At 49.4% G+C, this 15,687-nt stretch overlaps 1 protein-coding gene across 1 annotated transcript in view; it reads right to left on the bottom strand.

Moving 5' to 3' along the window:
- Positions 1 to 15,432, bottom strand: part of srms (src-related kinase lacking C-terminal regulatory tyrosine and N-terminal myristylation sites) — a 23,880-nt gene extending 8,448 nt beyond the window's left edge. The window contains exons 1-4 of the mRNA XM_004567589.5: positions 14,682 to 15,432; positions 11,217 to 11,338; positions 5,055 to 5,221; positions 22 to 169 (exon numbers count right to left, since the gene is read on the bottom strand). Of these exons, the coding sequence (XP_004567646.3) occupies positions 22 to 169; positions 5,055 to 5,221; positions 11,217 to 11,338; positions 14,682 to 15,055 (811 nt within the window). The 5' untranslated portion in view covers positions 15,056 to 15,432. The remainder of the gene's footprint in view (positions 1 to 21; positions 170 to 5,054; positions 5,222 to 11,216; positions 11,339 to 14,681) is intronic.
- Between the last annotated feature and the right edge of the window lie 255 nt (positions 15,433 to 15,687).

Below are 15,687 nucleotides of genomic sequence, written 5' to 3'. Positions count from 1 at the left end.
GATGCTCTTTCACAGGCTTACCTTGTTTGAGCGTCTTTATGGCCACCTTCTTCTTCTCTGTGGTCCAGAAAGCCTCCCACACCTCCCCAAAGTGACCTTCTCCCAGTTTCCTCTGGAGCCTGAACTCCTCTCTGGGCCTCTCCCACGGCTCCATGTCGAACAGCTCCCGCTGCACAGAGACAACACGGTGAGTCCACACTCGCATTTCCTTAAACACCGAGTAATCAAACATCATCTGACTCAGCAGTTTAGGGTGAGCCGCGTCAGCACGAGCTGAGCCACAAACACAAGGCTCGTGGCGGGAAACGCACGTTAACCAGGGAGGCGGAGCCTGACAGCTGCTTACTGCAGCATCTCCACTCAAACTGCACTCAGTCAGTCACGTGCTCTGGATGCTAACGGACCTGAACAACGTTCACGTGCATCCATTCAAACCTGCAGCGTGGCATCGAGATCCAGAAACCGTCGTGAAAACACGTTTTCGTTCTTCTCAGGCAGACGCACCAACGCCTCGGCATGTGGACAGCAGCGACAGTTTCATGAACGGCACAGAGACTCCAGCAGGTTTCTCATAAATTTACTGACAATCAGACGTTGGTTGTACCGATCGAGAGCATCAGCAAATAAACACGACAGAAACGATTCACTCGTGTTGGGTTTTGTTCAGGTTTTGTAATTACAGGGAAAAGGCAGTTACTGTACACTGCATTGATGAAATCTGCTGTTTTCTGATGAACATTTGGGTTCAGCAAATCGATATTAAAATCACCACAAATTATTTGCACTTCTTTATCATTTAGGTTGCTAAACATAGCAGCAAGTTTTTCATTGAATGTGTCAAAGCATGATCCTGGTGTCCTATAAATGCAACTTATAATTATATCGTCAGCTTTTCCAACATGGATTTCAACACATTCCAATACGTCATCTGTGGTGCTTGACATGCATTCAATCAGAACTTTATCTGCATATAAAGCGACAACGCCTCCTTTTTATTCACCCTGTTCATTGTAAATAATTCATATCTTTTCATTTCACTAACTTTCTCATTGTTTCTGATATTGAAATTATATTAAACTTTAACTTACTTAAACATTCTGTAATTTTAGAGTAAATTTTTATACAGGCTTCTACTGTTGAAATGTGTGACCGATGCATTTTCCATTTTAACATTCATACTGAATTGGTCGTGTGTATAGAACAAGTGTTATTGTTGTTCTTGGTTATCGGGGTCGGTGTTACTTTCAGGGTCGTGCGTGTTGTGCTCTGCATCGTTAAACGTTTTGAAGTTCGTTTTCTCAGCGTGTGGCCTGTCTTTCAGCAGCCTTTTTCATTAAATGTTCATTTAAATACACACCGGTCCCCTTTAGCTTAACTCAATCTTTGTTTTGCGACTCACAAACCGAAGAATAATTGCTGGCTTCGTTTTACTGTCTTTCTGGGGAGCGTGTGGCATGCTGCGATATGATGGCTCTGAATACTTACATTCTTCGTTTGAAGGAATTTTATCACTGGCTGTTCAAGCGTTTGCAGCTCCTCTGCCGGGGCATCTTCACCGTCTTTACCTCCGCCAGCCGTTACTCTGGCGGAGGTTCGGTGTTGCATCTCCGGTCCACTTATGACTAAGTCATCCATTCTTGTGTTTTGTTCCAAGTTGTCTGTTTTCTTGTCCTTCTCCTTTATCAAGTTTTTTAGTTGTTTTATCTCATCCAATAGGTCATGTAGCATATTAGTTGTTTAGCCACTTTGCTCAGTTCATCAGACATGAAATTAAGTGATTTCCTAATCTCCTCCAACTCCTCTTTAACTCCTGGGTTTGCTTTTTCAGGCAGCATTTTGAAAACGGTGAGATTGTGATGGCCCGTTCAGGCTTCCTCACTGTGCTATAATCATGTTGTTGATAGTATTGGACTGTAAAGGTAATCATTTATGGACCAGTAATAAGCAGCAGTGTCTACACTGAAGTGTTTTTGTGGACCACAGTTATTCAGTGACCAATGAGGTGGCTGGTTTTACTCCTATGAGAATTTAAAAAGTAAAGACACAAATGTGAGGAGATGTTGTGCTGCTCAGAATCAGGATGAAGGTTTGGTCTCCAAGCTGTTAATAGTCAGTCATTGGTCCCATCTGCTGTTCATTAAACAAATGAAGACAACACATCGGATTTAAAGTGCTGCAGAGACTCCTGCTGCCTGCAGGGGGCGCCTGTGTCTGCACTGCATCTGTTTCAGAGCTTCGATTTAACCTGAGCCAAGACCTCAGAAGCAGCTGATGTCATCAGGGAGGGGAGGAGGGGTCGGTGGCGGTCTGAAACGTTGGCGCGCTCCGCTCCATCGCCTCCCGCCAGACTGAGGAGGCATGAAGACAGACTGCAGCTCACAGATGACATAATTACACTGCTGCATGCTTTTATTCTGAAACTCTTCCACATACTTTACTTTGTTTATGACACTTCAAACATGTTTTGTCTATGGAACGTCTTTACTGTCAAAGTGTGAGTTAGGGGCCGGAGGAGCCAACGGTAACATGAGGCACTATAGTTCAGAGGTCAGAGGTCAGGAGGACCGCTCCAGCCGCTTTCAGCTCTGAGCTTCTGGAACAACCAATCTGTGGCGTTGTTTTTGTGCCACTATTCTGAGCGCACGACAAATGTGCAGGTGGAAGCGTTGCATTTTGAGCAGAAATTTATTTTAAGCGAAGAAAAGCTGAATTTGAGTGAACAAAATCCATTGCTGCGCGCCAAACATGTGTTTCAGTGTTTGCTATTATACACACACACACACACACACACACACACACACCAGCAGCCCCTCTCACTCAGTTTTTGCTCTTGCGCTCGCTCGCAATGTGTCGCTCGCGCTCTCAACATTTCAGCCCGTGCGCACTCAACTCTTCTCTACACAGTTATATTTGTGCCACAAAACCAGCCAATCACAGACTTGGATGCTCTTTCTGGCGCAAAGTGGGCGATAAACAAATCGCTACTCTGTGCTCCTCCGCCACTGCCTCGTTTGACTTTTGGACAAAATGGATTCTGGGATATTGCATTTCCTCATTTCGAGCTGATTGGAGACCAGAACAGCCAATCAGACCTGTGTGTGTGTGTGTCTGTGTGTGTGTGTGTGTAATAGCAAACACTGAAACACATGTTTTGCACGCAGGAATGAATTTTCTTCGCTCAAAATGCAACACTTGCACATTTGTTTTACGTGCGCTCAGAACAGTGGCACAAAAGTAACGCCACACCAATCAGGTGTGCTTGTGGGAGTTGGTTAAACATTCAAGTTTAAAATGAAAGTAAAAACCAGTTTGTGGTGAGACTACAGAAAACACAGCGACTGCATTCCTGTGATTCCAAGAAGCAGGAAGAGCTCATCCTGCGGGTCATGCATCACGCTACTCATTCACGCAGCCAATGCACGATGTCATGTTGGCCGTGACCATCTTTGCGGACCCTTCCAGAGGTCTTAGATGCAGATGTTTGATGATGTAATTACTTGACTTTGACTTGCTGTTAATACACAGAACAATAGAGGAATGGTTTTAATGTTAAAAATAAATCCTTTTTTCTTTAGCGTCACTGGTTGGTGGGGTTGGGTCACTGTGGGCCCTCAGTTCAGCTCCCCTCCCTGCACGGTCACAGGTTCCACTGTGGCCCCGCTCAACATCGTGACCTGTTCCTCTGGCACTAAATACTCATCTTTTTATGTGGCCACAGCCTCCAGTGTGTTTATCGGTCACATACAGGTCGCCTGGCTCGTGTTACAGCAGGTATCAACATGTGTGGGGAAAATACATGTTGCTAAGCAACGTGGTATGGTGTGATTGCGTTTTACACTCATTTCTGTGGCGTCCTCAGCGGCTCACAGTTATACATCAGGGGTGGGCAACTCCAAGCCTCGAGGGCCGGCGTCCTGCAGGTTTTAGATGTGATCCATCACAGCTGATTTAAATGTCTGACCTCCTCAACATGTCTGAAGTTGTCCAGAAGCCTGGTAACGAACTAATCACGTGATTCAGGTGTGCTGACCCAGATCTAAAACCTGCAGGACGCCGGCCCTGCAGGACGCCGGCCCTGCAGGACGCCGGCCCTGCAGGACGCCGGCCCTTCAGGCCTGGAGTTGCCACCCCTGGTCTACACGGTCATGTGATCCCTTTGTTTTTGCCCCACAGCCTGAGCCTCACTGCTCGATGAATACACCTGCTGCAGGGAGTGATGAGGTCAAAACGAAGCCTCGGCGCGTCTAGTGTCGAACATTTCAGTAACAGCGTGTGTGAACATGACGCAGATATAAACCATTACTAACTAGATTTAAAAAAACCAAGGTGGAAGATGGCCATCGTTTATATACAGTCTGTCATCCTGTTACTTGGGCCTTTATTTTAATATTATTACTGTTTTTGGTAAATATAATAATAACATCATTACATTTACTATATTGATTACATATAATGATGTTATAATTCTATACAGTTGATGAGTCTCAGACGTGTGCGTACAAACACTTTCAGCATTAACACATATTCATGCAGCACGGCGTGAATACAGACTGCTGGAAGTCTGCTCATGTTTGTGTACTTCTATTGTTGTGAACTCAGTCGTTACAGTGAACCTGCTCCACTGGTGGATCTTCATAAATGTAAGGGCCAATCAGACGGGGAGGAGCTGCTGGTTTCAGACAGAGGATGCTGTGGCGAGCAGGTATCAGCTATCAATCAGCTGCTCTGTCCACACAGACGTTACAGAGAAATGTAACGTCCACAGCTGGACGGCCAGGATTGAGCATGTTTACGTTTTTCAGGTCGAAGCTCGCTCTCCGACTAAAAGCAGTTTTTGGTCCGCGTCCTCGTCATCGCGTCAGATAAAGACTGTAACTTAAAGAAGTAAAGCGGAGCCTCGTAGCAGCGACGTGTGAAAAATACAAATGTGCTGTAGCTTCAACAAGAACGAAGCCCATCAGGTTTCAGCCTGCGAGGTAAACGACGGTGACCTGCCCGCAGCAGGTCGGAGCCGGCACAAGGAGAAGCTAAAAGCTTTTGTTTCAGAGTCCTACCTGCTGGGCGCATGGCTCCTCCAGCAGCACGCCGAGGCTGCGAGAGTTCTTCTGGTAGTAGGCGATGAGCTCTCCCAGTGTGGCGAAAGAGATCTTATCCGAGATGAGGTACGCTCCGATGGAGGAGCGCTGGACCCGGAAGTGGAACACTTTCCCCTCGCTCCGAGCTGTAACACAGAGGGAGGAGCTTAATGTGGTTATATCATCAGGTTTTTACTTATACTCCGAGACCAATGGGACATAGAAGAGATCCTGGGTGCTTTAACTGCACTCACGATGGGAGTAAATTTACTGTGAGGCAAAGACGAGTTTCTGGCATTTAGAGGCAGCGCTGTTGGTCCGAATAATAAAACCTGCAAACACAGGGTCTGACTAAAGAGGCCTACTGGACTTATTCTTTTATACATTTGATCCTGTATGAACGACGGCTGAAGAGCCTCTTCAAGCTTCAGACGGTCGACTCATCCACAGGTAACAGCAGGCTATGACATGTAAAGTCAGCTGTACCTGCACAGTTCAAAACCAGCCCATAAAACAGTGAGGTGAAAAGCATGAAGTGATGAGCTGCCTGGAGCCTTCACTGTTTCTCCTGAGCACAGGAGCTCCTCACAGGGATCGATTATTCCTCTCAGACTCCTTCATTTAACAGACAGAGACACGCGTCACTCACAGGATCTGCCGATTCAGGAAATATGGCAGATGTCCCGCCTTCTACCCCCAAAGAATCAGCTGATAGCAGTGATGAGGTCGAGGGTCAGGAAGGTTTGAGCTGTGTGCCGTCAGGTGTAAGTACTGCTCTCTGGCAGGTAGCTCCATGCCCTCCTGGGTTTTAATTGCACCTTAGAACACACATGCATCAACACTACAATGAGCGGGTGGAGGGAGGTTCGGAGTCTTCTCTCACCCCCGTTCTCTGCGACCTGCTGGAGCGGGGGGGCTAGGAGGAGGAGTTGGCCGTCCGACTGCGGTCTGGAGTGTGGGGCCTCCCTGCTGCTGCGGAGTCGGGGCGGTCTGCTTCTCCCCACCGCAGGGAAAAGGGAAACACCACCTGGGTCTGGGTGCAGTTCCCCCCTCCAGGGGCGGGGGCACCTAGACCCGGTTTGTAGAGTACGCTTGGGGAGTGTGATCGTGTGTACAGCGTCTCTTTATGTCTGTCTCCACGTTGGGTGAGTGTGGAGTAAGTGCATATGAGAGCATGAGGGTGGGAATGGATGTTTGTATCTGTGTGTGCCTGTATGTCTGTGTCTATATGTCAGGTTGGGTGTCAGGCGCCACCTCTCTGGGGACATCTCAGGCCCTCCAAGGTTTGGAGGCCTATCTCCCCCTACCACCACTTCCCCTGCCAGTGGCGGACCCCCTCAGACATCGGTGCGTTGGTGGTTCTTTGTGTCCGGGGATGGGCGTCCAGGTACACACCGGCTCACTCCTTGGCGGCCGCTTATCGGGGCCTGGAGCCTGGGGCTCGCTCGGGCCACTTCGGAGGTGGGGTGCCCCCGGCCTCTCGGCCTGGGGCTCGGTCACTCAGGCGCAGCTGGCTGCCGGCGGAGCTCACGGGCGCGTCACTGCAACTCCCCCTGGCTTCTGCTCCGCGGCTGCTGAGTGAGCCCTCATCTGGGACTCTCCTCAGCTCTTACTGGGACAGTGGCGCGGCTGCCCCTCTGTTGGTCTTCCTTGGTCTCTTGTGTTCTGGGGGCCTCTGGATGTCTGGAGTTTTGATCTCCTCCACACCTGCTTCATGCCCTGGAGGACGGGGCTGTGGCCCCCCCACACCCTCTAGCAGATCATTACATGAAGGAACCTTTTAAAAAACAAAAAACAAGCGCGTCCATGCTCACAGGTGTACACACGGGTGATCACACCCACAAACTACACCCTTTTTGGCTCCTACCTCAAAGCACACTGTGTTCTGTTGATCTTATGTGCTGCACAATAATGTTTAACATTTAGTATTTACTGTCATATTCCCATATATCATTGTGATGTTGTTTATTCTATTACTCTTGTTCTCTTCTGCTTGCTTTCTTTTTTCTTTCTCAGCAGGTGACCCAGGTGATTGATATATGCATTTTTTTTCTCTGCCCGTTCTGTTGGTTTTTGTCTTTTGCCCTTCTCCCCCGTCCCTCTTCTCTCAGCTGTTTCTCTTTCCCTCTTTCTTTCTCCCCTTCTTTCCCCCAGTCAAGTCTGTCCCGTATCCAGTAAGTGAAAATAAAATAAACAATAAAAGGTGAATCAAATGGACCATTATGGCAAGGCTGGGATGGTCAATTTGGTAAAGTAAATCCGTTGGGCATCTTTCTTTGCCTTTAGACAACAATTCTGATGCAAAAGAGCCAAACGGGACAGGCAAAAAAAAAAAAAGAAAAAAAAAAGTGTAAGTACTGCTTAACGTAACGTGATGAGCGCCATGTTTGATTGGTGGAAGGAAACAGACATTAACGAGGCTCTGACGATGGCCATCTGAACACGTGCAGCAGAGTAACCTGAAGGGGAAAGGTTGAGCACAGTCGGTGATCTCTGCAGATATTTTTGCATCAGCCGTGAGGCCAAACATGCAGCTTTCAGGGCTCACCAGGACTCGCTCAGGGGGGATGTCGGCACACGAGCTCGACCACAGCATCAGACTCCAGGAAGACACACAGTTACCTTCATTCATGCTCGCCAGTTAAGCTTTCTGCTTCCTCCAGTGTAATATATATATGGAGTCATAATTAAACATGAAAAAACAGGTTAATGATACAGGATCGTTTTTAATACTCAAACCCTCCTGATTTTCACTGTTATGAAACTGTGGACATGCTCTGCAGCACTGGCTGCACATGCACACATATGCAGCAGTGTTACATATACTGGCATCCAGGAAGACGAACACGTTTTTATATGTGTGACTGAGCTTTGCTGTGCTCCACTCTGCTGTGTGCAGAGCCCTGATGATGCATATTTCAGCAAGACTAGCACAGTGAAAACTGAGCATCTAACTGCAGCATCGTCCCCCTGGGACCGAAAGGACCTTGAAGGGGGGCGGGGGGGAAAGGTAGAGGATGGAGAGGAAAAGCTGCAGATGTGGAGACAGAGAAGAAAGAGCCGAGCTGGAGGACGCAGTAACAATAACTTCAAGGCCACAAATCCCAGAAATCCTCCAGCACCTAATCCTGATTAGAGAGCTGCTGTGGCTCTGAGAGCGCAGCGAGCTCATGCACATCACAGAAACAACCAATGAGCTGCTAAAGCTGAACTACTCTGTTTACTTGCAGCTTCCTATTTTACCTCTGGACTCTAACAGAAGAGCTGTGCATCAGTCACAGTCCAAAATAATCCTTCTTTACATGAAGAACTGTCTCACCACTCCATAAACAGGCTGTGAAGTAGTGGTGTTCCAGTTAAAGGGGTAACCCTTTCCTGCCGCTCCTCAGTGCTTCCAGAGTGTTTTCCACAGACCGGACGTTAGCGTTCCGGGTTTGCTGACACACCTGTGACATTAAACCCACAGAGCGGAGCAGGAACAGCATCTCTGAGCTCCGGCACAAGAATCAGCGGTTACTGCGCAGTCATACACCAGTCTCTGTCCACTAAACTGGTTCTGCTGATCTGTGAGTGTGTATGTGTCATCTTTAATATTAGTTGGGCTTCACAGACATGTACCTGCTGTCAGCTGCACAGAAATGTATGCAGTGTTTTCTAATGGACGTATAACCTAAAGGAAGTGTGGATGATGGGAAGAGGACGGCTGCAGTCTGCGCCGCAGGGTTCACAGCAGTTACTAAACATACACTGAGCTCTGAAACTGCTCGTGCTCAGTACGAACATGTGACTTATAAGACAGGAAGTAAGAGAAGGAGAACGGGCCCACGTTGTTTTTTCATGTTGTTTCTTCAGAGTTTTAGGAGCCGACACATCAGCTTAGTGTTCCAGCTGGAAAGGTGAGAGTCTACCTGGCTCCTCGTGTCCAATCAGAATAAAGCAAACACAATCTAATTTATTTCATACAAGTAAAAACTCTGACTGTAACATTAATCGTTTTATGTTTACTTTAAGCCACTGTGGGTCATGGCCCTGCCTGGGACAGCTGAGCTGGGGGCGGAGTCTAAAGTGACATCATCCACCTTTCATTAAGGTGGCTGAAAAGCAAACAAAGGAACAGCAGACACACAAAGAGTCCCTTTGCTGTCAGACCGGTCCGGCGAGTGGACCTCTGCACACCCAAAACATCCACACATCACACATCAGACGTGTGACACTGTCAGACTCACACAGTGAATACAGCAGACATGTTTACCTGCTTCTAGAAATTCCACTTCTGCCTTATGGAAAAGACGGCGTCACACAGCTTAACAATAAAAAAATCAGTCGAGCAGAGCGTGGACGAGCACCGAGTAACAAATACGATAATACGTCTGTTTCATTTGTCTGAAAGGACGATGACATGCTGCTGATTTATAGGAATATCTGACAGAGAATGTTACCAACAGTCATGTGCTTGTGTTACAGCAGAGCGCTTGTTTTGTGACCCGTCCTAGTTCTGCTATAACCTGATGTGTCTGCATGTCACATTTTTGGCATATTAATGATTTTTAACATGTGACTGCTCACGCCTGTACTAAAAGCTGTGTTGTTGACCTAACTCCATGGCTAACCTTCATGTTTGAGGAAGACACATGGAATCTATCAGACAGACACAGTGCACACCTGTGCCGAGCACAGTCCCAGACCGGCCCCTGATTAGTGCCGAGCACAGTCCCAGACCGGTCCCTGATTAGTCCCAGACCAGTCCCAGACCGGTCCCTGATTAGTGCCAGACCAGCCCCTGATTAGTCCCAGACCGGTCCCTGATTAGTCCCAGACCAGTCCCAGACCGGTCCCTGATTAGTCCCAGACCGGTCCCTGATTAGTCCCAGACCAATCCCAGACCGGTCCCTTATTAGTGCCAGACCGGTCCCAGACCAGTCCCAGACCGGCCCCTGATTAGTCCCAGACCGGCCCCTGATTAGTCCCAGACCGGTCCCAGACCGGTCCCTGATTAGTCCCAGACCAGTCCCAGACCAGTCCCAGACCGGCCCCTGATTAGTCCCAGACCGGCCCCTGATTAGTCCCAGACCGGCCCCTGATCGGTCCCTGATTAGTCCCAGACCGGTCCCTGATTAGTCCCAGACCAGTCCCAAACCGGTCCCTGATTAGTCCCAGACCGGTCCCTGATTAGTGCCAGACCAGTCCCAGACCGGTCCCAGATTAGTCCCAGACCGGTCCCTGACTGGCATTCAGAGCCAACCCGGCCCTCATATCAGCTCTGTTACCAAACTACTGGGATTTAAATGCCCCTGAACACACCTGACCTCTGCCTACTGGTCTTAACCAGGCCATCGTGTGTGGAACTCTCATCAGTCTACATTCAGACACAAAACAATCAGCTGCAAGTAAAAAACATCTGCCTTCATCGTAATGCGATAAAAGCGGTTCGAGGAATGACCTCATACTGAGGAACCAACCAATCACATCTGGCTGCAGACCTTCACTGACAGCAGTGCTGAGGAGGGCAGGAGGAGGTGATGGATGGGGAACACGACAGGAGCGGAGGAGGAGACATGCAGCAGCTTCCACCTGGTCTGATGGCTAAAACAGCTCAACACTGAAACTTACAGATAGCTTGCTTATTACACAGTTATAAATGAGTGTGAGGCAGGTCTGGACTGATAAATGTGAATAAATTAAACGTTATTAAAGTCCTGCAGCAGCTGCTTAAATCAGCTCTGTTCCAACCAGTCTTTTACATTTTTAATCCTCGAGTGTTAGAAAGTACTTTAAACGGAGACCTTCGCCGACTCTCTGCTGGCCTCTGACGGACGCGTTTCTGAGGGAAGAAGCTTGGTTGGGTCACTTTACGGTGAGATGGTTCAGTTTGGTTTGGTCTGTTTTCAACAATAACGTGGCTCTTTTACTGGGAGGATCTGACTGAGACTGGGAGATGATTGGTTGTTGTTTTCCTGTCCGCAGCCCGGCCAATGACCCCGGCTGTGGCGTCCTCAGGCCAGAATCATGTCGACGCCCACGAGTTTCCTTTAAAGGCAGACTGCTGTGTACTCGTGGCGTCTTCTCCTCCAACTGTAACTTTTTATACATCAGGCAGTTTGTCTGTAAGAGGTCAGAGGTCACCACGAAGTGCTCACTCACCAGAGATAGTGTACTCGTCACTGTGACTCTCACTGATGCGAACCAGGAAGGCGCCATCTTTGTTTTGGGAGGCGAGCAGCAGCTTCTCCGCTTTCCCACGGTTTATGTTCCCGTAGTACCACCTGCACAGAGACGGAGTGGGCGGGATGATGGGAGGGAGGGAGTGGATGGAGAGAGAGAAGGAAAGGAAGAGACAGACATGAAGAATGCGTCACACGTGAAGCCATACAAGAACAAAAGCACACACGTGACGCCCGGTCAGTCTGACAGACGGAGCCGTGCGGTCCCGCCCGTTTGCCCAGACAAACCCGCCTGTATTTACTTTAAGTTATCAGAGAGGGCGGGTCCGAGCGGCACGATGCTCGGGTTTCACTGAAACCAGCTCAAACTCGAGCAGCAACAGGTTTGTAAACCAGAGTTTAATGATGCTGTGGGGGAAAGACATCAGAGCTCATTACTGACTCACCCATCATTCGTTTCTGCTAGAAATGACAAAAAAGTAGGAACACCAAACATTTCCTGGTTTCAGGTTTACATGGTTCATGTGCACGTTTTGTAAAAAGATTCACCTGCACCTTTTTCCAAACAGCTGAAAAATAAAACCTGCAGTTCCTGTGCCGTCCAGCAGAGGCAGCAGTGAGTCCAGCAGAGATAAGCATGTTTACAGCCTGATACACACTGATTGGTCCTCCCACGTGACACCTGTACGGAGGAGCATGTTTTTAAAAGTCGCCTATGTTTACATTATATTAAGTCTGCATTGTTAGGGGGCGTGGCCTCTGACAGGTGGATAGAGACACAGGTGGCTGTAGCTGCTAGGTTGAGCTGGACGTGTGTTTGTGCTGTTGGAGCCTTTATTGATGACATCATGTGACCAATAACATGGCTGCTGTGAGGTCACTGTACAAATAAGGCTCCAGTTTCGGATTTTATTTGGATGTTCCGGAGCGCCGACGAGCAGGTTTCATGCTAACTGAGCTACATAGCATTAGCTGGTAATTTCATGCTCCGCCCTCTCATCCAAAGGAGGATGGATTTAGATTACATAACAACGCCAGATTCTTATCATATGTTAGGTCAGATATTCTCAGGTGAATTTTAGTGGGTGTTAAAAGTCAAACTGCCTTCCTGTTCACGTTCACAGGCTTAAAGTAACTGATAAGTGTTTCTAAGGAGGCGTGGCCTGCTTCCACGTCATTTCCCAGCAAGTTAAGGAGATAAAGGAATTTGCATTTGATAGCTGTGCTTGGAAATCTTGATATGACGCTCAAAGTAGAAAAGAAGGTCATGAAAGGCTGGAAAAAGGAAGCTGACTGAAAACACAAAAGCATCTGAAAATGCACAATTAACACTCGGGCACAGACAGGTGGGCAGAGTAGACAGGAAAGGGGTGAAACTGGGTGAACGGAGCAGGAAAGGAAGCGATCCAAAGCTCTGAATCATGATGGTTATGAAAATGGATTTGACTTTGATGCAGCTGAACATGATTCCAGCTCAGATCACAAAGCTGAAGTTCTGCACAGGCACTTTCCATTCTCATAAAAGCAAAATAAGTCAGATACTGAAACACTCAGCTGCACCGTGCCCAAAGAAAGATCCCCAGCCTAACTGAGCATGCTCAAACTCCCTAAAGACAAAACTGAGGGCATAAAGACCCACAAAACCCGCAGCACCTGAAAGCAGCTGCACTGCAGAGCTGAGAAAGCCTCACAGTGGAGAAACCCACGCCTGCCTGTGTGCGGGTTACTCATCCTTACATCCAATCAGGTTTGAGCGTGTGAGACTGGACGAATGAGGGAATATAAAGGCTGAAATGAATAAATGAAATGTTTGTTAATGCTTCATTAAAGCTGGAAATCTGAACCGCGCGTCTGGATTGCTTCATTTAGCAGAGGACACTTTAGTCTTTTGGTATATTCGTCTGAAAACGTGGCTTCATTTTCCCTCTGATGATTCTGAGATCGTGATGAACATTCCTGGGGTTGTTAAAGGGTCCAGATGTGCGAGCTGGGCTGTGATGCTCTGCAGACTTTGGATGAGTCCAAACTTCAGCAGCCCGACTCGTCCTCTTGTTCTGCTGTCAGACAAACGCAGTCACTGCTGGGTCGGCAGCGTTCACACCGAAGGTGACGCACACAGAGCTCAGCTGCAGGTGTATGAATAATGGAGCACCTGCAGCCGTGGGCCGGATACCTTCAGACATTCACACCTGACTTTGTCTGAACGCCGGGACCGTGCTTTTCATTCCTCTGCACACAAAGTCTCGAAACTTTTTAGCTTTCAGGGATGTAATCGGGAGAAATGGGGTCGAAAACGGCAGGAACGTTTGGAGGGTCAGCTGACGTCTGACTACAGAGCACCCACGGGCACGCAGCAGGATGAGGGTTAAGCTGCTCTCAGTAAGAGTTCATGTTGTGTCTCTGATGGGCGGAGACAAATGCCATCACATGACAGGAAGAACATGCTGAAAACTTCTTCTGCTGACTGCTCACTGTGCTGAAGCCCCACCCACAGCTCCACGCCACACTTACGTCACTTTGACGTGTGAAAGCAGTCACATGACACAGTTCTACCAATAACAGATCCACTCTGTTATTCTTTAAAAAGCACCCATTTGCACTTGACCTTTGACCCTTTGGACATGAAATGGCATCACTCTGTCCTGTTTAGGGTTTGAGTCTTTGGCTACTCAGCACCTCTGCAGCATTTCTGACAGCAGGGAAAAACACGGAAAAATACACGGCTGTAGTTTCCCGTGTCCGGCCCTCAGCGCCTGAAAGGAAAACAAAACAGGTCCCGGAGAGTGACAGGACGCACACTGGGAGACGGCCCACGGTGCGTCATCAGCGTCAGGTGGAAAGGTGTGGGCTAATTTTAGGTGGATCTTATTATGTGACTAATATTTTCACAGTCACCTGTCACTGTGGCCCCGCCCTAACTTTACCTCAGACTCAGAGCCTGAACCAAACCAGAAAAACCTCAAACTCTCAGATCTGTCCAACAAATTTACAAAGAGTTTCTTGTTTAGTATCAATTTTAGTCTTTAAGAGCCTGAAATGTCATTTTCTGTAAGCTGCAGGGACACTGAGGCTGTCGGAGTTTTGGAGGAAGCCCAAAACAAGCCTCATGGTGTCCCATCAGAGCTGGGACCAGAGCTGGGACCAGCATCAGGAGTTTCGGTCTCACTGTCAGCTTTTATCTTGAGGAGTCTGTTTCTCTCTGCAGCACACAGACTGACTCCAGATTAAATATCTGCTGCTGCACATCAACAAACATGCAGCCAAAGCTCTGAGTGAAACTCATCTGAAAACTCAAAGTTTCATTCATTTAAACGACCGTCAACGTGCTCAAGTTCACACTGACGTCCTAACTCCATTCAGCAGTCGACGCCATCACTCCGAGCTGCGGGGTCGCCCCTGTGTGTGTGTGTGTGTGTGTGTGTGTGTGTGTGTGTGTGTCACTCACTTGTGTTTGGCGAACTCGTCCTGCAGCAGAGCCACGTAGTTGGCGGGGACGAGGCCGGACTCCAGGCTCCCGGTGAGCTTCTTGGCCAGCACGTAGTCTCCGCGCTTCTCGATCACCGACAGCTTGTCGCCCTCCTTAACCGTCAGCTCGTCGTCGCTGCGGGCCTCGAAGTCGAAGAGCGCCGCGTACAGCTGCGCGGGCCGCTTCTTGGGCGCGGGGACGCGGATGTCCCCGGACACGGTGCGGATCTCGGCCGCGTGCGCCGCCGGGTTGGCGATGACGTGGTCGCGGGGCCCGGGGTACCGGAGGCCGGGCCATATCCGGTCCCAGAGGCACGAGCAGCACGGCAAACACGCGCGGCAGCAGCTCTCCATCCCGGCACGCGCAGGTCTGTCCCCGCCGCGGCCCGTCGCTCTCACCGAAATGCGTCCTCCAGCACGCACGCGCCTGCCGCTCGCGCCTGCCCCTCTCCGGAAACATCCCGCCCCGCCGGCGGGCGGACCGGAGGAACCGGTTTGTTCGGCTCCGAGCGGCGGGACGCGCTCGGCGGCTGCGGGAGTGCGCAAACGGAAACCGAGGCTATGCGGGTCGAGCACCGGAGCACAGCGCGGAGGATCGGGTTCGGAGCTCTGCGCACCTCCTGCTGCTCACACACCTGCAAACCGAGGGGGAGGAGCCCCGCAGGTGTGTGCGTGAGAGCGAAAGAGGAGGGAGGTGTGTGTGTGTGCTGGGTCTCCATCCTGTCCCGGGACACCCGGGATGACCACGTGTCCCACCTGCTTTGGAAGTTTTAGCTTTTGTGACGTCACAGGAACAGAAGCAGATGCATCTGAAACTCACCTGACAGCCGCAACACGTTCCGGTGTTCAGGTGTCAGTCCGCCGTTACAAACACACCCACAGGGTGACTCATGAAGTCAAGCTGCAGCACACTGGTGTCCAATATGAGGATCGCAGTCCCCCAAAGGGCCACCACACAGACGTCAGAAACATTTGAGCATTTAAAG

This window comes from Maylandia zebra, linkage group LG20 (genome assembly GCF_041146795.1).
Source record: "Maylandia zebra isolate NMK-2024a linkage group LG20, Mzebra_GT3a, whole genome shotgun sequence".
NCBI classification, from domain to species: Eukaryota; Metazoa; Chordata; class Actinopteri; order Cichliformes; family Cichlidae; genus Maylandia; species Maylandia zebra.
The sequence above is the reverse complement of the archived record's forward strand: the minus strand, read 5'-3'. Positions and strand labels throughout refer to the sequence as shown.